At 43.7% G+C, this 24,666-nt stretch overlaps 2 protein-coding genes across 2 annotated transcripts in view; both read left to right on the top strand.

Moving 5' to 3' along the window:
* LOC307211310 (protein TESPA1-like) overlaps window positions 1-24,666 on the top strand; it is a 173,694-nt gene that overhangs the window by 114,698 nt on the left and 34,330 nt on the right. The gene's annotated exons all lie outside the window — the stretch shown is intronic.
* The window catches only part of LOC307211315 (protein TESPA1-like), a 40,549-nt gene continuing 34,257 nt past the window's right edge, over window positions 18,375-24,666 (top strand). The window contains exon 1 of the mRNA XM_079967852.1: window positions 18,375-18,519. Coding sequence (XP_079823978.1) covers window positions 18,452-18,519 — 68 coding nt within the window. The 5' untranslated portion in view covers window positions 18,375-18,451. The remainder of the gene's footprint in view (window positions 18,520-24,666) is intronic.

Raw genomic sequence — 24,666 nt, 5'->3', positions numbered from 1 at the left:
GAAATATCAGCGTTTCTTCGTGTACGCTTGGCCGAACTAGTGGGCATAATCCACATTGGTGGTAATACCCATCCCAAGAAACAAGTCCCACTCCATTTGGAAGGGAGTTTCTTGTATGCCCATTCTCCACATATCCACCACAACCATCGGGTCTGAGGTTTTTGGTACGTGGAGTGCAGAAGGCGAAATATCAAAAGGGGTAGAGAGTTCACAGTGCAGTATGTTAGATTGCCTTCTTCTGTCACAGTTATGTTCCATACCATTTTCCATGCATGAATAAAAGGAGGTGCACAGGGCAAGGTATTCCGAGTTCGATAGGTAGTACCATTTGCCCAGGTTTGACTATTCTTAATATAATCCCAAGTATAGTGGCAATGAGAAAAGCCTATCATGGTAGGATCAGCTGCATCTGATGATTTATGTACACAGAATTCCCCTTGCACAGGTATAACTCGTATTGGTTTAGTTGAGTTCCATCCGGGGAAATTCTGTACTTCTGTTTGGTGTGGCATTTCGCTTACCATACCAATGGCATTTAATGGTATTGGTAATAAGGGCATACCTCCCTCTGAATCATCTGGCCCAAGAGAGCAAACAAGGCAATTAGTCCTATTTGCAACATTGGCTACCATCTCAGCTAAGCCTACCCACATATTGTGGTCATGGCGGAATCCATATTTAGCAAATTTGGTCAGATTCAAGGACCCTTCCCCTTCCCAAGGGATCAGGATTAATAATAAAATCATGTTGATGTCTAGCATATGCATTCCTTCCACAAAAGATTACCTTATTGTGATAGCAAATAAATATTAGTCCCAATATAATTCCCCCAGTGACAGAAATGGGGAACCACCAAGACCAGAACATATATCCCGAGGATCCCCAATGAGTAATATCCCTTATAATTGTTCCACAAGGGGGCAGTCAATCAATTGTATAAGAGAATCTTTCCGTTCACAGTCGCTGGTTCAGACGCTCCTCAAGCTTCAGGCGTGCGCAGGTCAGCCAGCTTCCAGGTTGTGGCTGCAGCAGGCCGGTCATCTAAATGTTGCCCGTGACCTAGCCCGTTCCCGGTAGGGCTAGATACAGGGGTTTTTTGGAGAGAGTCAGTTTTAAAGGATTAGAGGGGTCACCTTTGCACGTCCAACTGCCTTCGGACTTCTTCAAACGAGAGTGATGAATCCAGGGGGTCACCTCAGCTACCTTCACCACTGTTGGAGTAGAGAGCAAGACGGTGTAAGGTCCACGCCACTTAGGTGCAAGTGGATCGCGTTTCCACTCTTTCACCCATACGCTATCGCCAGCCTAGAACTGATGAATCGGCTCGGCAATGCTGCACGGTGTGTGCTCGAGGGCCCACCTGTTAAGAGAAACAAAAACACGGGAGAGAGATTGCACTTGTTCCTGTGTCACATGGTCTCCTATTTGTTTAAGGTCAGCTGGAATATCCTGAACAAAGGAGGGTGGCCTCCCATACAGGAGCTCAAAAGGTGACAACTTAAGTCTTTTTGTGGGTGCACACCGAACACGAAACAGTGTTATGGGTAACACATCTACCCATCCCAATCCCGTTTCCTGGGTTAATTTTGCCAATTGGGTTTTCAGAGTCCGATTCATTCTTTCAGTTTTCCCTGAACTCTGAGGCCTATATGCTGCATGCAGTCTCCATTTCACTTGTAGGACTCGACATACTTCTTGTACTACTTGATCAATGAATGCTGGCCCATTATCACTTCCAATGCATCTAGGTAATCCAAACCTCGGGATCAATTCAGTGAGGAGTCTCTTAGTTACCTCTCGTGCCTTTTCAGTTCGGGTGGGAAAAGCTTCAACCCATCCGGTAAGAGTATCTACAAACACAAGGAGATACTTGAATCCCTTAGAAGGGACCAGCTCTGTGAAGTCCACAATTAGGCTTTCCATGGGGACGTATCCCACATGTTGGATTCCAGGAGGTTGTACCGGTCCCTGCCTGGGATTGTTTTTAGCACAAAGAACACATTTCTGTGAAATGCAAGTTGCTAATTGTGATAGATTAATAATATACAACTTCCGACTGAGACTCTCTCTGGTTGCAGTACCGCCAAGGTGAGTAGATTCATGATAATTTCTTACAATTGTGCCTGCTAGATGATGAGGTACATAAATCCTATTGTCCGGCAGGATCATCCAACTGTCCTTCACAACCGCTCCTTCCTGTTCAGCCCACTTCCTCTCTTCTGGGGTATAGTGAGGTTTAACTTCTTCTGGAACTACCTCTGGTATGAGGGCTGCTATAAATCATCCCACAGGCTTTTGGGCTGCCTCTCGGGCTGCTTTGTCAGCAGCATGATTTCCTCTGGTTATTGGATCCCTTCCTCGTCCATGACCTTTGCAGTGCATTACAGCAATCTGTTCTGGAGCCTGCTTCCAACAGGATTTCTACTTCAGGTCCATATTTCAAGGCCTTCCCGTGGGCTCCGATTAGACCTCTTTCTTTCCATAGAGCTCCATGTGCATGCAGGGTTAAGAAGGCATATTTAGAATCAGTATAGATGTTTGCCTTACATCCAGCTGCCAATTGCAGAGCTCTAGTTAAACCTATAAGTTCAGCTTTTTGTGCTGAGGTGCCAGCAGGCAAAGCTTCAGCTTCCACAACTTCCTCATTGGTGACCACAGCATATCCTGCTCGTCTGGCACCTTCATGCAGGTAACTGCTACCATCAGTATAATATACAACATCTGGATTTTTCAATGGTTCATCTTTCAGATCGGGTCTACTGGAATAAACTTCATCCATTATTTGGAGACAATCATGTGATTCTTTATCATCTACCTCTGGTAGGGGCAGCAAAGTTGCTGGATTGAGCATATTCACTACTCGTAGATGAATCCTTGGATTTTCACACAATAGGCCTTGGTATCTAGCCATCCTTGGGTTCGTTAGCCAATAACTACCCTTATATTCCATGAGTGTCAGAACAGCATGAGGTACATTCACATACATCGTCTGGCCAAAGGTAAATTTATCAGCTTCTTTGACAAGGCTTGCAGTGGCCGCTACTGCCCTTAGGCATGGAGGCCATCCTTTTGCTACTGAGTCCAATTGTTTAGACAAATAAGCTACTGGACGGTTCCAACTTCCTAATCTCTGGGTCAGGACTGCCGCAGCAATCCCATTCTGTTCATGTACATACAGCTGAAAGGGTTTTTCCGAATTAGGCAATCCAAGGGCTGGAGCCTCCATAAGTCGTTGTTTGATAACTAAAAAAGCTTGTTTCTGCTCAGGTCCCCATACAAATGGGTCCTTTTCTGCACCTCGAGTGCTTTCATGTAGGGGCTTGGCCAGACTGCTGAAATCAGGTATCCATAGTCTACAAAACCCTGCTGTTCCCAGGAATCCTCTGAGTTGTTTTCTTGTGGTGGGTTCCTTGATAAGGCAAATAGCTTCTTTCTTCTCTGGTCTCAATGCTCGTTGTTGGTGTGAGATGTCAAAGCCCAAATATTTGACCTTTTCTAAACATAACTGTGCCTTTTTCTAGGAAACTCGGTAGCCAGCTTCCCAGAGCAAGTGGAGCAGTTCCTCTGTCCCTTCTTTACAGGTATCAAAATCCTTTGCCGCTAGTATAAGGTCATCTACATATTGCAGAACCACCTTTTCTCCCGGTATTGAGGGGTAACTTGTTAGATCCTTTGCCAAGGCAGTGCCAAATAAAGTTGGGGAATTTTTGAATCCCTGGGGCAATCTTGTCCAGGTTAGCTGGCCTTTTGTTCCTGTCAAAGTGTCTTCCCACTGGAAGGCAAATATAGGTTGGCTCTGTGGTGCCAGCCGGCAACAGAAGAATGCATCTTTCAAGTCCAATACAGTAAAAAATGTTGCTTCTGGTGGGATCAAACTCAGCAAGGTATATGGGTTTGGTACATTTGGGTGCAAGGTCTCGATAGCCTGGTTTACGAGCCTCAAGTCCTGTACTGGCCTGTATTCATCTGTCCCATGTTTTCGAACAGGCAAAAGGGGTGTGTTCCATTCTGATTGGCAGGGCTTAAGCAGACCATATTTTAATAGGCGGTCCAAATGTTTCTGGATGCCCTCTGCTGCTCGCCGGGGTAAGGGATATTGCTTTACAGATACAGGGGTAGCCATAGGTTTTAGGGTTACTACAATTGGAGCTATATTCTTAGCCATTCCTGGTGGGCTATTTTCGGCCCATACTCCTGGTGGCACCTGTAGAGTTCGGAGGAGCTTGTTTAATTCTGTATCCAATGTGGGTTGGACTTGCAAGGCTGACATTAGGCGCCATGATTGTTCCTTAGGTACTGAGAGGGTAATTATTCCTGCTGCTTTTGATGGCAGTTTCATTTCTGGACCTCGAGGAGTGAAGGTGATTTGGGCCTGCAATTTGGACAGCATATCTCTGCCTAAGAGAGGTATTGGACACTCAGGTATATACAAAAACTGATGGGTTAAACGATGTCCCCCAATCTGGCATTCCAAAGGTTGGAGGAAAGACCTCTTAGCTGACTGTCCAGTGGCACTTTTAATGACTACACTTTTGGATGCCTTTTTCTGCAATAGTTCTGGGAGTACTGAGTATTCAGCCCCAGTATCAATCATAAAGTCTATTAAATGGCTCCCTAATTGAATCGTGACCGTGGGCTCCTGGAAGCCTAACTTTATGGAGTCCGGTCGTTCCTAGTCTTGGGTAAAATCCTCTTCTGCCAGTCCAATGAAATTGTCTCTACTCCGTCCTTGTCCAGGTCTCTGATATCTTCCATCTCGGATCATTCCTCGTCCCCGTCCCTGGTTTCTTGGGCCGGAGCCTGGGCCTGGGCCTGGGCGTACTTCTTCCAACCTCAAGGGTTCAGGACACTCCCGCTTCCAGTGACCCTCCTTCTTGCAATTTGCACATTGATTCCTTCCCAGTGGTGGATTCTTTCCCCGTCCTCTCCCTCCATTTAAGGGGCGGTAGTCTTGTTTCACTGCTGTGGCTAGCATTACCATCTTTTCCTTCTGCCACTTCTTCTTCTCTTGTTTCTCAGCCTCATCCCTATTCCGATAAACTTGGCATGCAATGGCCATAATTTGGCTCATCAGCATCCCTTCCCATCCTTCTGATTTCTGAATTTTCTTACGAATGTCAGAAGCGCACTGGGCCACAAATGTAGCAGTAATCATTCTGCTGTTTTCAGGGGCTTCAGGATCAAAAGGAGTCCATATACGATAGGCTTCCTGCAGCCTCTCTAAAAAGTCTCCCGGACTCTCATTTGGTTTCTGTTCTACTTCTGAGACTTTAGACATATTAGTGGGCTTCTGGCATGCCCTGCGGATACCTTGCACAAGTGTCTGGCGGTAGGTGGTAAGTCTGGCCAGGTGAATTACATTGTTTGGATCCCAAGTAGGATCTTCCAAGGGAAAGTTGTCCTGAAGATGACGATCAATATTAAAAATATTTCCCACTCTGGCCTGCTCACGCAAATATATCTGAGCTTTTTCAATTATGTCTCTCCTTTCCTCAGTGGTGAAAAGAGTATTTAGGAGCTGGCGACAATCTGTCCAAGTAGGACTATGAGTATTTACTATTGAAGTCACCAAGTCCATCATAGCCTGAGGTTTTTCTGCGAAAGATGGGGTGTGTGTTTTCCAATTCATCAGATCCGTAGTCGTGAATGGAATATATTGCAGGGTCGAAGTTCGAGGTGGCCGTGGTCCGGGTTGCCCGTTAACCAGCACAGGCTCCTCAAGTGCATCAAATACTCTTCTAAGAGGGGCTACTACGTGACCTTTTTCTTCACTTTGCTCTAGGGGCCTCAAATCATAGGGGATAGTATCTGTCCCAAGGCGTTCTTTTAACAGCTTTATACGCCTGGCTGTATTGCTTGCTGACCGATCAAGGTCTCCCTGTAACTTCTGTAATATTTCTCTAGGACTTGGATGTACAGGGGTTTGGGGTGGGCAATCAGTTGTTCCACTAAAGGAGACTGTAGATGGAGGTCTATTACGAGTCACAGGTGGAATAACCACTTCTGCTTGGGCTTTATTATAGGACTCCAATGCCTCCTGAAGATATTTATCATAATCTATCAAGGAATCAAGCTCTGTGACTCCACCCCCATTATTCATTCCACTTTCTTGCCTTGGGGTTACAACTGGTGGAGTGTTTGGATTAGGCTCCCTTCGATGTGGAGCATAGGGTGGAGGTGGAAGCACCTCTTCCTCTGGTCCCTCAAAAATGGGTTTGAGTTTATTTGGCAAGATTCCTTTCCTAGCTTCGGCTTTTACAGCCAATAATTTGCATCGTTTGACTTTGCATTCCCTTATCCATGGAGGATTTTTATTTAATGTGCTCAGCCAAGAATCTATATATGAAAATTGTTCTGGGCACCCTCCAGTTTCTTTGGTGATATCAGACCAAAGTTTGCTTACTAAATTTATATCAAAGGTTCCCTGAGATGGCCATCAAGTATTTTGTTTCGGCCACTCTAATTCACATAACGTTCTCAAGCGCTCTGGCGTCATTTTTACTCCATATGCCCCTGAGAAGGCTTTCTTAAAATTATTTAACATACATTCAAGAGGTGTATTTCCCCCCTTTGAACCCCCAACTCCCATTGTATGGCCCTGTGAAGTATCCACTCAGTCACTCACACACGCGCCTTGTGAGGTTCCTTGCCCGGTGAAGTCACCTTACCGGGAACCGAAGTACTGCCCACTCCACACTCAGGTCAGCTACAGATTGCTCTGTACTTTCTCACACATACAATGTGCTAGATACTTCACCACACTCTACCTCCCAACCTTTCCCTACACCAGATCACCATCTGATGTACCCAGCCACCTAGCGTACTCAGTTCCCCCTTACTGAGACGCAGAAGTTTGATCAAGACTTCTCTTCCTCCCAATTAATTGGATGGCCTCAAATCCCTTTGTGCACTTACCCTTGGCTGGTTCCCTGTTTATTTCTCTGGTTCCCCCCGGTCCGTCGCCGCCAGTGAGCAGGGTATCAGACAGACGAGACTTCTGCGTTCCCCTGGAAAAATTTCCCAGTGCGCGCTTGGGTAAGCAGTTCGTGGTCCTCCCTCTTGTACCCTGCCCAGTAGGGCGAAGGGGCTGCGTTCCAGCAGACCACTTATCCGAGTCACGGCACCATAAAATGTAGCACCCTGCTTGGGGTTAACGCTTAGCTGGAATGAAATATTCAACGCAGCAATAGAGAAATTAAAATAATAATTTATTTGTAAGACAAATAAATATGAGGCACAGTGGTATATGGTTACCAAGCTCTGGCCTGGCCTCCTGCCATTCTGGCCAGCACTTATATTTCCTTAATCCAGCCCCCTTGCTCCTCCTGTGGCTGCCTCTGTCCAATCAGCCTGGTTGAAATTCCTATTGGCTGTTTGCTAGAACCAATCACAAAAGATACACCCATTTCCTTCTGTCCTTTTATGGGAAACAAAAAGCTATATATTCTTCTATCTATAAATGACAAATAAGTAGTAATATATCTTACATGTGTCTCAACAAGGAACCTTAATTACCAGCTCACCTCGCCCTATTGCCCTCCAAAACATATGGTTTAATCTCAAATTTTTATCTTAAACAGATGTCAAGGATCATCATTGAAAGATCTCCTTCCTTTGGAGGTCTCTAAACAAAAGCTTGACAAATGCTCTAATGATGTTTCCTGCTTGGCAAGGGGGGCTGGGCTGGTGGCTGATGGCCCCTGTAATCTCTTCCAACTATATGAAATAAGAATCTAGCATAAGGATTTAACATTTCTTAGCTTCTAATTCCTTTGCATAATTACATTTAAGCCAATATATTTAATACATAACATAAATAACCTTTTAAAAGGAAAAGAAATCTTAAAAGGATCTCAGTTTAAGAAAGAAACAACTTTAGAGAAAGACTTCCCAAAATACTCTCTTCCTTTCTGCCAGCTAGATGCTTTTCCATTGCTCTTGACCTTTGAACCTTAGGAAAATATGGCTCAAGTTTAATGGGAGGCACATGGTTTTATTTTACTATTTACCCACTCTTAATTATGTTTATCTCTTTTTTTATCTTCTGTAATATGTAGGGTCAGTGTAACCTTGGCTGTCAGCCTGTAATTCCCTTTTTACGACTTTGAGAATTGTTTTCTGCTATAAATCAGGGGGCCCCCTTGTCTAGGAGGAAAAACATTTTGCCAAGGTTCTTAGGCAGCTGCTCTTCTGCCTGGCATGAACATTTGAAAATCTTTAAGCTCATTTTAAAATACAGGCCCTGATCAAAATATAAGCTTGATAAAAATGCAGGCTTATGATTAGATGCCTCACTGAGTCATGGTGTGGAGGCCCATTCATTCTCAGCGAGCCTTGCTCTCTCTTCCCAAGTCACTTTTGATAATGGAATATCACATCAGCACAGTCAGTGGATGATCCAAACCCCACGGAAACAAACCAAGATAAATGTTGCAATCATCAATACCCCTTAGGTCTTTTGTAGAAACTCAAAGACCGCCATTCACCCAGGCAAACTTAACTATGAGCCTTTCCCACCTGGCATCAGATTATGCTTATAATGTCTAGAGCAGAGGGAGGAAATCCATCTCATCCTGAGGGCGGCAGTCCTAGGAAGGTCAGTGTGTGACCTTGGGATAGCTGATGTCTCTGAGGCTGGCCTACCACACAGGGTTGCTGTGAGGATAAAATGGGGAGGGGGAGAAGCATTTATGGCTCCTTTAGCTCCTTGGAGAAAAAGTAGGATATGTAATTTTTTTGTGGGGCAGGGGAATCACTGACTAAAGGCATCCCTACCAGACCCTCCAAGTGTCCCTATTTTCCAGGGATGTCCCTGATTTAGAGTAGCCATCCTGGTTTCTGATTTGATCCCAGAATGTCCCACTTTTCCTTAGGAAGTCCCTTTTTCATTGGAGAAATGTTGGAGGGTATGGAGTTATCCAACCCCCCAAGCTGTCTGAAGGCAATCCTGTATAGGTAAGATTTTTTAATGTTTAATTTATTATTATTATTATTATTATTATTATTATTATTATTATTATATGTTGGAAGCTGCCCAGAGAGGCTGGGGCAACCCAGTAAGATGTGTGGGGTATAAATAGTAAAATTATCATGATGGAAAGGGATGTCTCTATTTTCATCGGATAAATCTTGGTGGGTATGTCCTACTATACGCAACAAACCTTAATCCCTAGTACATTTTAATATTTCAAATTGAAACAATAATACTTGTCTATTGGATTTCATTCATTTACATTGTTAGGGATCAGTTTGACACCAATATATGACTTGGCAAAGTGCACTTTTTCTCTTTCTTTTTACATTGGAGGGCTAAATCAGCTCTGAGGTTGTTTTTTTGCTCCCAGCAGATCCCTCTCTCTGCCCTTCTTTCCTTCTCTGCATGCTGGTGTTGCTTGGAAATGTACCATCTATCTCCTTCCAAACCATTAGCTCTTTCCCAAGTCTTCCATTCAGTTCAGTTCAGATTTATTCTCTCAGCTGTAAGGCAGCACTGACCATTGGCACAGCTGGCAACAACTAAAGCCATCTCAGCAGGGATGCTCAGATACATACAGTCCAATTTTAGATTGCCAGCTGCTTCCAGAGCTGATGATTGTCTGCCCATACTCAGACTCTTTTTGCCTGAGATTTATGCTTGGGTCCATGAAGTATATGCAGATGTGAACTGCATGTGGCCCTTAGCATAAGAACACAGTAGAGACCCTCTTTGTTATTTGCTGCCCAAATCTGAGGGAAGTTGCATCTCCACTCTTAAATCTTTGCAGAAGCCTAAGCACCCCCTTGCTGCTTCTTTTTTCTGAAACTGGCTCAGAGCAGCAGAGAGTTGCTTCTGCTATGGACAGGATGAGTTTTTAAGGGTAGAACACAATGTAACACTAAAGTTCTGTTCCATCAGTGCAAGGAACATCCTTGTGCAATGGAACATTCTCCCTTTCTGCTGCTTCTGCACCCCCTAAAACTGTTCCAGGAGTTGCCCACACACCCTCTGGTGCAAATTTGAGGAGGGCATGGAACATGTGCAGGGGAAGGGAAGGGGGAAGTGCAATTGCACAAACAGAAATCCTTGTGCTGACAGGATACAGTAGTTGAATGCCACCCTAAAATTTTATTTTGAACACACATGACATATCTGTATGGAGAATTTCACAAGGTTTGATATGAATCCAATCCCCCACCATCTACTCTGCCCAGTCTTCAATTCAATTCACAGTGTGACGCGGCAGCTAAAAAAGCCAATGCAATTCTGGGCTGCATCAATAGGAGTATAGCATCTAGATCAAGGGAAGTAATAGTGCCACTGTATTCTGCTCTCGTCAGACCTCACCTGGAGTACTGTGTCCAGTTCTGGGCACCACAGTTCAAGAAGGACACTGACAAACTGGAACGTGTCCAGAGAAGGGCAACCAAAATGGTCAAAGGCCTGGAAACGATGCCTTATGAGGAACGGCTAAGGGAGCTGGGCATGTTTAGCCTGGAGAAGAGGAGGTTAAGGGGTGATATGATAGCCATGTTCAAATATATAAAAGGATGTCACATAGAGGAGGGAGAAAGGTTGTTTTCTGCTGCTCCAGAGAAGCGGACATGGAGCAATGGTTCCAAACTACAAGAAAAAAGATTCCACCTAAACATTAGGAAGAACTTCCTGACAGTAAGAGCTGTTCGACAGTGGAATTTGCTGCCAAGGAGTGTGGTGGAGTCTCCTTCTTTGGAGGTCTTTAAGCAGAGGCTTGACAACCATATGTCAGGAGTGCTCTGATGGTGTTTCCTGCTTGGCAGGGGGTTGGACTCGATGGCCCTTGTGGTCTCTTCCAACTCTATGATTCTATGATTCTTTACTCATTTGCTTCCCTGTCTGGCCAGAAGTAGGAGTGATGCCAGTCACAGAGCAGCTGGCACCGTCTACACAAAGGCCATATACAAAGCTGCCTTTCACTAACTCAAACTATTGATCCATCTAGTCCAGCATTGTCTGCTTGGATTGTCATCAGATCTCCAAGCTCTTTTAGGTAGAGGTTCTTTGCAACGCTGGTACTTGAAAATCATCTAATAGGAAATGCTGGGGTTTAAATCTGGTTCTTTCTCATGCACAGTGTGTGCTTTGGCTGTGGCCCCTTCTTCAAAAAGTCTGCTTACATGTATCCAAGAGCATGACTGGAAATTGAATTTCCTCTTTTTACTGTGACTGCTCTTCCTGCTTTCCCTTCCAGGACCAGGGACAGCTCTAAGGTAGGCATCATTCCTCCAACAGGTTCAAGAACTAAAAGGAGGCACTTAAAGGTGAAACAATCTAGCTTGGACCTTTACACTTCTATGTTGCTCAGTGCCATTTAGCAAGGGTGCACCAATGCACTAGGCAAGGGATCTTGGGCAGCTGGTGTGCTGGCTTATTCAGCCTGCTGCCCTCTGATGTGGTTTGAGATACCAGCATCAATAGCCAGGACAACAGCAAATCATCTTGCTAAAGGTTACCCAACATGGCACTGTCCAGTAGGTGTTGGACTACAACTCCCATCACCCCTATTTCCCATGCTGGCTAGAGCTGATGGGAGTTCTCCTCTATTGTACCATTCCCCTTCAACTGAGCTTCAGCCAAACTTGGGGGTTTGCAGACCACCAAGGTGCTACCTTCTCTGCCCCTACATCCCTGAACCAATTGTTTGGGCCACAGCTGTGGTGTATTATGGCCAAAGTTCACTCTGTGAAGCTGCTCTGAGTTCCCCTTCCTGTGACTGCAGCAGCCAGGAAGGCCCACAATGAGAAACCTTTCAGAACATGAATACATGGGGTTCAGCCTCTCAGCCTCTTACATGTGAGATGGGAGCAAGAGAAAATTCTTGAAAGGTTTGTTTTGCCTTTTGGCAACATCATCCAGTGTTCAGGTGCATGCTGGCTTCAGTAAATGGATGCTGATATGTCTCATATAACAACTGACAGTTCTGTGGAAAAGGTCAGGTTGAATCACAAGTACAAAAGGCAAAGACAGCTGATTGCGGGAATAAACAGCACAAACAGAACTGGCAGTATTGTAAGTGTATGGCAAAATCTCTTACTTTAAAGAGCCACTGATGCAATCTCTTGATACTCATCCTTCATCGTAAGCTGTGACTTATTCCATATATTATAAGGCAGCAAACCTGGACTGGACATCAAATAGGGCACACTTGACAGGCTGCTATTAGTCTTAGTTTCCTGATGAGTGCACCTTTGAGATCCATATGTTTCCAGTCACGTGAATGAGACATGCTTTTGCTTCATTCATGCTTTAGTTTTCACACAAAAACTTCTTAGGTATACCTCCAAAAACGTTATGAAATGTGTCTTGGTCAGCATCTCCAGATAGGTTGGCAGTAGTTTGGGGGTTTGAGTCAAAGAATTAGAAGGAGCCAGAAGGCCCTCTAGTGGAGAATACGGCCAGCAACTCAATTGCCGGCAATGATACCTGGAGCCAGTTCACACAGGCAGCTTTATCACTCATAGACTGCAACATTCATTGGTATTATTCTAATTACTATGATTATTAATACTAGTAACATTGGCAGTTGCACCAATCCTATATATTTTCTGAATTAAAATTTTGGTGCTCCAGAATAATAAAACACACAATTTGTCAAGCAGCATAATGGCAGCACATCAAACAATCCAAGAGTCCACTGTGATCCTCTTTTTGTATATGTCTTTACTTCTTCCCCTTTATGCCTCAGGCAGCTGGTGGAGATCAGGAAGTCATTCATCTGGTGAGCTGTTATAGCCCTGTGCACCTCTTTACAAAGCACAGGTGCTGGGTCTCTCCCACCAAGACATTTATAGAGCTGGTGCAGTCACCTTTGAAATAAACCAGTTGCCTAGTTTGTGGTCCTGACAAACCCTTGTGTTGTACTTGGTGCCACTCCCTTCTAGTGGCAACCGATGTGATAAAGTGCAGAGGTGGTGGTGGTGGAGACATAGTGTTGTGTGATGTTTTAGGACATGGGTGCTCCTTGATTTGATGGAGCAGGAGAGTGGTGCCAGACATACACCTGATATTTTTGTTGGTCACATATACTGTAATGTCTAGAACAAGAGACCTATGCTTAAGACAGTATGGCTTTTGAGCTTTGTCTCCCTATGGGAAATGTTAATCTCCTTGACTGGGTTAGTCATTGGTTTCAGAGAGTGTTTGGGGTTAATGTGCTCACAGCAATAAATAACTTGCAATAAAATATATTCCCAGTGTAGCTATTAAAAGTGGGTCCTATGCCTGAAAGTGTTGAAAATGGATCCTTGTGTCTGAAAGGGGTGAAAACTACTGGTCTAATCTACCAGTGTTGGTGCTGACCTTTAAAGCCCTAAACGGCCTTGGCCCAGTATACCTGAAGGAGCATCTCCACCCCCATCATTTAGCCTGGACACCCGGGTTCTCCTCCGAAGGTCTTCTGCTGGTTCCCTGACTGCGAGAAGTGAAGCTACAGGGAACCAAGCAGAGGGCCTTCTTGGTAGTGGTGGAATGCCCTTCCATCAGATGTCAAGGAGTTAAAGAATTACACAACTTTTAGAAGACACCTGAAGGCAGCCCTGCATCTGGACATTTTTAACACTTGATGTTTTATGTTTTTAGATATGTTGTTGCGCCAACTTGGCAGGAGGGAGGCATTCCACAGAGCTTTGCTGCTGGTATCTCTGTGACCCTAGAGGCCGGGGAGACTGGCGGCAGTGCTGGGGTGGTGGTGATGCCCCTTGGAGGGCGCTGTCTGAGGCAGCCGCCTGACCCAGCCTTATGAGTGGGCCAGCTCTGTTGCATATACACCATGCAGTTAAAGCCTTACTTGCTCCTCCCCCAAGGAATCCTGGGAAATGTAGTTTGCTGTGGGTGCTGGGGCTGAGGGGCATACTAACAGTTCTCAGCACCCTTCACAAACTACAGTTCCCAGTATTCCTTGTGGAGAGGATTTTTTTTGAAGGGTGTACACTGCTTATACATGAATCAAATTGTTTTTAGTGTATACAGCATCTTGTATGCATGTGGGGTGGGGAGAATGACTCTGACACCACACCACATTTACTGATTGCATTTACATCATTTTCCTTGGGGAGCTCTTGCTCATCTCCCATCCAGGCAGGGTGTCCAACTCCAGCTCCGCTTCGCTTTATTACCATCATCTGCTTTCAGCCTGCACCTCAATGGCTGAGAGAGACTTCCCCACCAAGCAGAAGAAGCTCATTGCAGCTTTAAATCACCAGCTTCATCACTAATTTACACATCTTGGAAGGTTAGGTGTTTTTCTTTCTTTTTTTAGTTTTGGCTGGCGAACTAACTGGGTCAGAAGAAAGCATCCTGACAGCTTCAGGCCTGGAATATGGGATATTCCTGAGTCTGGGACAGCAAAGGGGGGAGAGTTGCATGATGATAGGATGATCTGTCCCTTTCAGCTCTCATTTCTCCTCCTCCATCTCTGGGGCTACTAGTCCCAGTGCAGCAGATCTGTGAACAAACTGACTTATGTCTAGATAGCTCCTGGTACAAATCCCTGCAATCAAAGGGCTTTTCCCTGCTTCACTTATGCCCTGCCTGTATATACTTCCATATTGCACACACACACTCCAGCAAGGCACAGATTTGCAGCAAAATTACCCATCCAAGTGAGTGGCCAATGGGATTGTCTTGTAAAGTTCAGCCCCATACTCCTACCTGAGCCCTAGTGCAGTGCCTGCTCTCATGATTCTGAAAAGCATCCTTGGTTAAAACAAGACCTTTCCAGCCCATTGCTGAACAACAACAACAAAAGCATGTGCAAAGAGCCTGGCATTAATACTACTTCTCTCCATTCGCTGCACAGTGTAACCAGGTCCTGTATAGCTCCCACCCAGGGATTGTCAATTATTGATGGAAATGCATTTAAGATGCCATTTTCAAAAGTGGAACACAGCTTAGGGCTTCTGCCACTCTTCTTTCAAATTGGATTTAGCTCTGGCTATTCATTATAGAACATTGTTTTGGAAATGCCCAGCCTGGGAATCCCCACAGCTGCTGAGCCAGCAAGCTGGTAATTTATTTATTTCATGGGCTTGCTGATCAGAAGGTCGGCAGTTCGAATCCCCGCGACGGGGTGAGCTCCCGTTGTTCAGTCCCTGTACCTGCCCACCTAGCAGTTTGAAAGCACGCCAAGTAGATAAATAGGTACTGCTCCGGCGGGAAGGTAAATGGCGTTTCCGTGCGCTGCTCTGGTTCTCCAGAAGCAGCTTAGTCATGCTGGCCACATGACCCGGAAGCTGTCTGCAGACAAATGCCAGCTCCCTTGGCCTGTAAAGTGAGCACCGCAACCCCAGAGTCGTCTGCGACTGGACTTAACAGTTAGAGGTCCCTGTACCTTTACCTTTTACCATGTATTTACAATGCCACCTCCCAGCAGTCAATTTAGCTAGTGGATAACTGCGGGTGGTGCTGTGGGTAAAACCTAGCAGTTTGAAAGCACTCCTAAGTGCAAGTAGATAAATAGGTACCACTTTATAGCGGGAAGGTAAATGGTGTTTCCGTGTGCTGCACTGGTGCAGGCTTGCCAGAGCAGCTTCGTCATGCTGGCCACGTGACCCGGAAGTGTCTCCGGACAGCGCTGGCCCCCGGCCTCTTAAGTGAGATGGGCGCACAACCCTAGAGTCGGACACGACTGGCCCGTACGGGCAGGGGTACCTTTACCTTTACCTTTAACTGCCTTTAGCCATTGTAATGGGTGAGGAGTTTCATCCTCTGGCTATCACAAGTTGGTGTCCCTCTTACGTCTTTGACTGGAAAGCTTCTTGTATTCCACCCCCACCCTCATTCTCAGCCTGGTTCCCCACCCTAGCCACTCTGGTTGGCTTCCAACAAATTAAAACACAATATGACATCAAACAGGGATTGAACCAAGGACTCTGCTCTGTCAGTGAGCTAGGGACCTTCCCACATTCCTCTTCTGTTACCATGTCATGGGTTGCTTAGAGGTCACACCAGTCAGGATGTCAGGCAAGGATTTTCTCTCTCTCTGACAGTAATAGGAAACTAACGCCTGCCTTCTCTCCAATAGCAGTACATCCATTGCCACCTAGTGACTAAAACTGTTCATACAGGTACTTTTATTCACCAAAGTTCTTCATGCAGGAGCACCAGTAATTTCCTGGAATGACTTGTAGAGTTAGAAGGGACAAGGGGGGGGGGGGAGGTCATCTACTCCAACATCCTGCAATGCAGATCTCTTTTGCCAATGTGGGGCTCAAACCCACGACCCAGATATTAAGAGTCTGGTGCTCTACCACAAGCACTGTTCCTAGGGAAATTAGAAACCTACAATCTGATGTTGCCTACTGAAAATGTGTTTGTTTTGCCAAGCATTTTTTTAAGGATTAATCTGCTTTACTGTCAATCATTTGTTCTGTATTATTACAATGTTATAGCTTTAATGATAGTGTTATGCTGGTTTAATTATTTTGTTTTATGCAGTCTCACTATTTTTTATGAGCTTGCACACTTCTTCAGATGCACGCACACAAAAGCTTATACCCAGAACAAACTTAGTTGGGCTCTAAGGTGCTACTGGACAATTTTTTATTTTTTTTATTTATTTTGGCTGTGTCAGACCAACACGGCTACCTACCCAAATTTATTTTTTATGAGTTGGTGGTTTATAAATATTCCTACAACAATAAAATATCTACTAAATAATAATAATAATAATAATAATTTATACCCCGCCCTTCCCGGCCAAGACTGGGCTCAGGGCGGTTAACACCAAATATATACACCACACTGGCTCTCAGATGTGCTTGCAGCTGCAAGTGATTGTTATTATCTTCATGCCCTGAAAAGCTCCATCTGTTTTATTTCTGCAGGTCAAGCTGCTACTCAAGTTGCTGGCAGTTCTCTTTGGGTCAGCTGGCAACCCTCCACAGTTACAGCTCAAGGGTTTGAACATCTCGCAACACCCCATGACTCTCTTGTTTTCGTCCTCAGGAAAAGATTGTATTCTGGGGAGAGGAAGGAATGTATGTCTTGCCTGGCACCCTTTGCCATATTCCTGTCAGGAGGGGGAGATGTCAAGGTTCACAATTCATGGAAAACACCTCACTCAACAAGCAAAAAGCTCTTTCTAAGACAGAGATTCTAAGAAGGCGTCTGCCAGGCAGAGAAGGGGATTATGCTGTGGTCTGGACCTCTGTTCTGTTGCATTATCTGCGCACCTGCAAAATTTTCACAGAAAACTGTCTTTTGAGATACTTAAACTCACCTGTAAATGTGATGTCGTGGCCACAGGAATATGGGCCTGGCTTGCAGGGAAATTGTCAAGGTGTGTGCATTGCAGTGCTTTGAGCACCACTGATGTATTACTATGGCTTTGGCTTTATAGTACTTTTCATTCTCTAATTACATCTCAATTTCATTCCTATATCAACGATCCTACAAAATCTGTGTTTTCCCCATTTTGTAGATGGAGAACTGAGACTAAGGAGGAGTGACTAGCCCAAGGCCAAGCAAACGGCAGTTTCCAGGAAGGAAATCAAGAAATCAACCTGTCATTTACAGGCATTCTCAATATTTTCAAGGCAGATGGTGAAAGGTAGCTGTGAGTTACATGAAACTCTGGCACCATCACACCCAGCTTCTCCTTTCAATTATATGCATGCACAGTTCTGATTGCCACATTCCAAAGACACGGGGATACAGATCGATCCCTTATGCCCAGTATTGTCTACACTTTCTGCATGCAAGGCAGATGCTCTGCCACTGAGCTATAGGGCCCTTCCCAAGACAAAGCTTGTTCTTTCCAGTTGTATATGTTCTTCAGTTTTATGGGTGGCTTTTTTTTAGTCTGATGTGCATTGTTGCATTTGTTCAATATATATTGCATTTATATACTGTGTGCAAACTGCTTTCATGTCACATTATTTTGGTAATGGAATCATATAATCATAGAATTGAAAGGGACCCTGAGGGTCATCTAGTCCAGCCCCTGCCATGCAGAAATCTTAACTAGATCATACAGGGCAGGTGGTCATCCAGCCTCTGCTTTAAAACTTCAAAGGAAGGAGAGTCCACCACTGTTTGTTCCACTGTTGAACACCACAATGAAGCATGGTGAACTATTTTAAACAAGCAAGCAAGCATAGCGTTCAAGACTGCACAGAAAAGGGCAAGTAGTAAGGAGAGAGAGAGGGAGAATAAATAATTCCAGGCCAAGCCTAAGAGGCCAGTATATTGCTGCCTCCTTTACCGCTTTCACTCAGCAGCCCATTAAGCTTTTTCCTCACAGGGTGGGTGAGAGCCGGATGTGAGCCACCGTTTGAGGTTTTCATGAGAAAAAACAAAACAAAAGAGATGAGCACGAAAGTTTCCTCTTGAAAACAGATCAGCTTCCTCCAGTCTCTGCTGACGCAGATTGGGTGAGGTGGGGAGAGGGGCAGGAATGGGCAAGGGCCTCCAATAGTCCTACCCTGGGCAGCTGAGATGCAGAGCGCGATGCCAGATTCACCAGGGGCTCACCTTAGAGCCCAGCATGCTCTTCCCAGGGCCGGGTAAGTAGCAGCAGCCGGCGAATTAAGGTGCGGCCCTGTCCCTCACAGGCTGTGACCTGCTTCTGAATAGAAAGGCTTAATTCTGACAGCATCCTCTGAACAGAGGTGAGGGAAGGAGTGGAGGTGATATGGAATGGGAATGAGGAGGATATTGAGAAGGAGGTGATGGAGGAGAGCACTAGGGTGGGAGGGGAGTGGGCTGCAAATGGAGAAAGAGAATGCACTTGAGGGGGGATGTTTTTACGCAGCAGTTTATTGTTGATTCAGTTGATTCATGATTTTCATCACAGTGCCATCTCATAAACACCCCAAAATGTGATGTGATTTTGATTTAATATTTGTATACCACTTTTCAGCAATAATATGGAGCTGAAAGTGGCTCATAATAATAACAAAGCTTTAAAAAGGAGCAAACAATGTTTCTATCCAATATAAGCTTACATATGTACACACACACACACACACACACACACACACACACTACCATATCAGTAAAGCAAAAACAAATATTTCAATAAACAATTAACGCAGTTCAGAACAAACTCATAATGATTAAAAAAGAAATAATCTAGATTTATCATTTCAGCAGGGTTTTAAACAAATTTATTGGCTTTTCCATGGAAATGGTAAACCACGAATAAATGGGAAAATATGGTGTTGGGTGAATAATAATAATAATAATAATAATAATAATAATAATAATAATATGCCCCAGCCATCTGACTGGGTTGCCACAGTCATTCTGAGCAGCTTCCCACAAAATATTAAAACATAGAAAACCTCAAATATTAAAAACCTCTCTGTTTTTATGCTGTGCAGAACTGGCATGCATGAGCAGCGCTGAGTTCACAATAAATTGCCATGTGCCAGAGCCCTGGAAGGACTAGAGAGGCAGGAAAGAACACAAGAAACTGCCTTCTTTTTTTTTTTATAATAATTTTTATTAATTTTCCAAACAAATAATAAAAACAGTATAGAACAGTATAACTTCAAGCTCGTCAGTTCATACCCTTCTTTCTTTGACTTCCCCATACCTCCCCACCCCTGCATCCTTGTTTAATAATTCTTTAGCAACCCTTAGGTCCATTGTCTTAATTCCCTTTCATAAAAATTTCTTAAGTTTTTTTATTTACTGCTGCAATTCTTTACTTCTTACCCCCTGACATCTTAACATTCCTCAATTTTGCAATTATTTTTAAGATATATTTTGAATTTCTTCCAGTCCTCTTCCACTGTCTCTTTCCCCTGGTCCCGGATTCTGCCCGTCATCTCGGCCAGTCCCATAAAGTCAATCACCTTTGTTTGCCATTCTTCCAGAGTAGGTAGTTCTTGCGTCTTCCAATACTTTGCCAGTAGAATTCTTGCTGCTGTAGTGGCATACATAAAGAAAATCCTATCCTTCCTTGACACCACTTGGCCCACCATGCCCAAGAGGAAAGCCTCTGGTTTCTTAGGAAAAGTCCACTTAAGGACCTTCTTAATTTCATTATAGATCATTTCCCAGAAAGCTTTAACCTTTGGGCAGGTCCACCAAAGGTGGTAGAAAGTGCCTTCAGTCTCATTACATTTCCAACACTTATTATTAGGCAAATGATATATTTTTGCAAGCTTGACTGGGGTCATGTACCACCGGTAGATCATTTTCATAATATTTTCTTTTAAGGCATTACATGCAGTAAATTTAATACCGGTGGTCCATAACTGTTCCCAGTCAGCAAACATAATATCATGACCGATATCTTGTGCCCATTTAATCATAGCTGATTTCACCGTTTCATCCTGTGTATTCCATTTTAACAGCAAGTTATACATTTTTGATAAGTTCTTAGTATTGGGTTCCAACAATTCTGTTTCTAGTTTTGACTTCTCTTTCTGAAATCCTATTTTCCTGTCCTGTTTAAACGTCTCATTTATCTGATGGTAATGCAACCAATCTCGAACCTTAGGCTTTAGTTTCTCATAACTCTGAAGTTTCACCCTTTCGCCATCATATTCTAAAATCTCATGATATTTTGGCCATTTAGAATCCATATTAAGCTTTTTTACTTCCCTAGCTTCCATTGGTGACACCCACCTAGGGGTTTTACTTTCCAACAAATCTTTGTATCTAATCCAAACGTTATACAATGCTTTCCTTACAATATGGTTTTTAAAGCTTTTATACACCTTTACCTTGTCGTACCATAAGTATGCATGCCAACCAAAACTATTGTCGTACCCTTCCAGATCCAAAATGTCAGTGTTCTCAAGAAGTAGCCAGTGTTTCAACCAGCAGAAAGCTGCTGATTCATAATAAAGTCTTAAGTCCGGCAGGGCAAACCCCCCTCTATCCTTTGCATCAGTTAAAATCTTAAATTTAATTCTGGGCTTTTTGCCCTGCCAGACAAATTTTGATATGTCTTTCTGCCACTTCTTGAAACAGTCCATCTTGTCCACAATCTGCAACGTCTGGAATAAAAACAGCATTCTAGGCAATACATTCATCTTAATAGTAGCAATTCGGCCTAACAAGGAAAGTTTCAACCTTGACCATATTTCCAGATCCTTTTTAACATCTGACCAACATTTTTCATAATTATCCTTAAATAAGTTCACATTCTTGGATGTTAAGTTTACCCCCAGGTATTTTACCCTTTTTGTTATTTCCAAGCCTGTTTCATTCTGAAAACTCTCTCTTTCTTCCATTGTTAAATTTTTTTCCAACACTTTCGTTTTTTGTTTATTCAATTTAAAACCTGCTACTCGACCAAATATTTCAATTAGTTCTAATACTCTTTTAGTACTAGTGTCTGGCTGTTGCAAGGTCAATACTAGGTCGTCTGCAAATGCTCTTAATTTGTAATGTCTAACTCCGACCTGAACTCCTTTAACCAACTGGTCCTTTCTAATCATGTTTAACAAAACCTCCAGGACTGATATAAAAAGCAAGGGGGATATTGGGCATCCCTGCCGTGTACCTTTTTCTATGGGTATTTCTTCTGTTACCACATTGTTTACAATTAACTTGGCCTTTTGTTGGGAATATATTGCACCTATACCGTTTTCAAAACCTTGGCCTACCCCCATCCCTTGGAGATTCTTTTTCATAAAAGTCCAACAGATATTGTCAAAGGCTTTCTCCGCGTCCACAAAAATCAGAACTGCTTTCCTGTTAATGTCAACATCTAACAACTCCAAAATGTCTATAATGTTCCTCACATTGTCTGACATATGTCTACCTGGGAGAAAGCCTGTTTGGTCCTTATGAATCTCTTCTATCAACACTCTTTTCAATCTTTTTGCCAAAATGTCTGCAAAAATTTTGTAATCCACATTAAGTAAAGATATAGGGCGGTAGTTTTTGACCTGATTCTTCTCAGTCTCTGTTTTCGGTATAAGTGAGATGAAAGCCTCTTTCCACGATTCAGGTGCCTTTTTCCCCTTCAAAATTTCATTGCAAACTTCCTTCAATGGTTGTATCAGCCATTCTTTCAGCATTTTGTAGTATTTGGCCGTCAGGCCGTCTGGTCCTGGTGATTTTCCCAATTTCATATTTTGGATGGCACCCTCTATTTCTTGTTCTGTTATTTCCTCATTTAAGATCCTTTTACTTTGTTCTGGAATTTTTGGTAGACCGTATTTTCTGATGAATTCTTCTATTTCTTGTTCATTGATTGGCCCTTGTGCATACAATTTCTTAAAAAAACTTTGAAAACAATTGTTTATCTCGTTGGGTTTGTGGATAATTTTTCCATCCATTTCTAGACTTGTTACAGTGTTCATTTTCTGCCTTTTTTTCAGTTGCCATGACAGAAGTTTCCCACATTTATCCGCTGATTCAAAAGTTCTTTGTCTCATTTGCTTTATCTTCCATTCTATTTGTTGGTTCATGAGCTCCATGTACTGCATCTGATAAAACTTTATTTCTCTCAAAATCTCATGGGACTTTGGTTTGGACCTCAGCTTCTTCTCTCCCTCTTTTATTTTTTCTAAAATTTTTTCCTTCTTCTCATTTTGTTGCTTCCTCTTTATAGAATTCTGTTGAATTAGGAAACCTCGCATCACGGCTTTGCTTGCGTCCCAAATTACTCTTTTTTCCACATCTGTTTTCCTGTTGATCTCAAAGTAATCTTTTAATGTTTTAAGGGCCTTCTTATGGATCTCTTCATCCTTAAATAGGGTGTCATTCATTCTCCATCTAAAGGATCCAGTTGTTGTTAGTTTCATCTCCATCTTCACCGCATTATGGTCGGAGCACGTTTTTGGACATATTTCTACTTTTTTTGTTCTTGACGCCAGACTGCTAGAAATCCAAATTTGGTCTATTCTTGTCCATGTCATTTTTGCTTCAGAGAAGAAAGTTCCCTCTCTCTCTAGAGGATTCCTTGTTCTCCAAATATCAATCAAGTCCATTGTTTCAGTCATTCTGAGCAGCTTCCCACAAAATATTAAAACATAGAAAACCTCAAATATTAAAAACCTCTCTGTTTTTATGCTGTGCAGAACTGGCATGCATGAGCAGCGCTGAGTTCACAATAAATTGCCATGTGCCAGAGCCCTGGAAGGACTAGAGAGGCAGGAAAGAACACAAGAAACTGCCTTCTGCTGAGTCAGGGCATTGGTCCATTTAGCCGTGTATCATCTGCCCTGACTGGCAGGGGCTCGCCAGGATTTTAGACAGGTCTTTCCCAGCCCTACCTGGAGATGCTGGGGATTGATCCAAGGACCTTCTGCATGCAAAAGCAGATGCTCTGCTGCTGAGCCACAGCCCTTTCCCTTGCAATACAGACTCTCTCAGAGGAGCTCTAGCCCTTCTCTTCTAGCTGTACCAGGGAATGTCTTCAGATTTCAAAATGTCTTCCCCTGCTTGCCATCTCTTTCTCTCCTGTAAACTACAAGCACTTTTTAATGTAGGATGTGCTCACTGCTGTGCTTTTCGCGTCCTTAATGAGATGAACCCGGGTCTGCACCCTCTCAGATTGGTTAGAAGTTCCCGGGAGGCAGTACCTCTCAGATTTGGTTTCCCAGATGGGAGAGGACCAGATATTTAACAGTGTCTTTCTAACATTCACTTTATTTAAAAATCCCCCGTGTATCCAAGTAGAGCTGCCTCAAATCCTGGAGAACCTATGACAGTCAGCAAAGACAAGACTGAGCTAGAGTTTCCAGTGGGCTGACTCAGCATATGGCAACTCTTCCTATGTTTCCATTTGCAAAAGGATGACTCTGCCCATTGGCACTAATGGAAGCTTCCCTCGAATTGCAAAAAGCAGCCCTGGTGGGGCAGGGAGTGGTGGAATTCTGATGGGGACCACAGCTGAGACATGGGGTTAAAGTCCCTTTCTCCCATGCAGGGGGGTCCTGATCTAGTTTACTCCCACCTCCACATCAGCTCATTTGTTAAGAAACAACATGACAGAAGGCAGCCTACATGACAAACGTCACATCTAGTCTGGTAAATGAAACTTGGCTTGTCCCACCACCCACTCTAACCATTGCAGGCTCTTTTGATGGTCTGCTGATAGAAGCTCAAACCGCAAGGAGGAAACCAGCCTTTTGTGGCCTCGAGTGCAGCTTGTGATAACAGCTCTGCTCCTCACTCTCCTGGAGGCAAAGGGAGATGGCTCACAGTGCAAGCGCTGTTGGCACGGAAACAAAAAACAAACCCGACTTCAAATGCTCAGAAAAACACTTACTTCCCAGAAGTCCCATCAGAAGTCAGGGCAGAATCAAGATACAGCTCCTCAGCCAAAGCAAATAAAGCCCAAACTGTGACATACAAGAAGGGATAGGCATGTCATTTTAGGGGGTAAAACTTAATTTTTGCTAATTTTCAGCAAGAGGTCTTAAAATATTTTTTTGAGTATGAGGAATTCAAATTTGCTATTATTTTTATGGCTGGCTAACAGTTAGCTTCATAAATTTACATTTGACGAAGAAGCACATAAACTGCTTTCGGACAACCAAAGAATTTTAATTTTACCTTCTGAAAATGTAATGTAATGCTAAATGATAATAATAATAGAATCACAGAGTTGGAAGGGACCACAAGGGTCATTTAATCCAGTCCCCTGCAATGTACATTTTTTTGCCCTGGACCCCATGACCTTGAGATCAGAGGTTTTTACACATCCATTTATCTCCTCCTTCCACTCAGACAAGGCAAAG

Source organism: Podarcis cretensis (genome assembly GCF_951804945.1).
Source record: "Podarcis cretensis genome assembly, chromosome: 2".
In the NCBI taxonomy this organism is placed as follows: Eukaryota; Metazoa; Chordata; class Lepidosauria; order Squamata; family Lacertidae; genus Podarcis; species Podarcis cretensis.
Note: the sequence above shows the minus strand (reverse complement) of the source record. Positions and strands in the feature narration are given on the sequence as shown.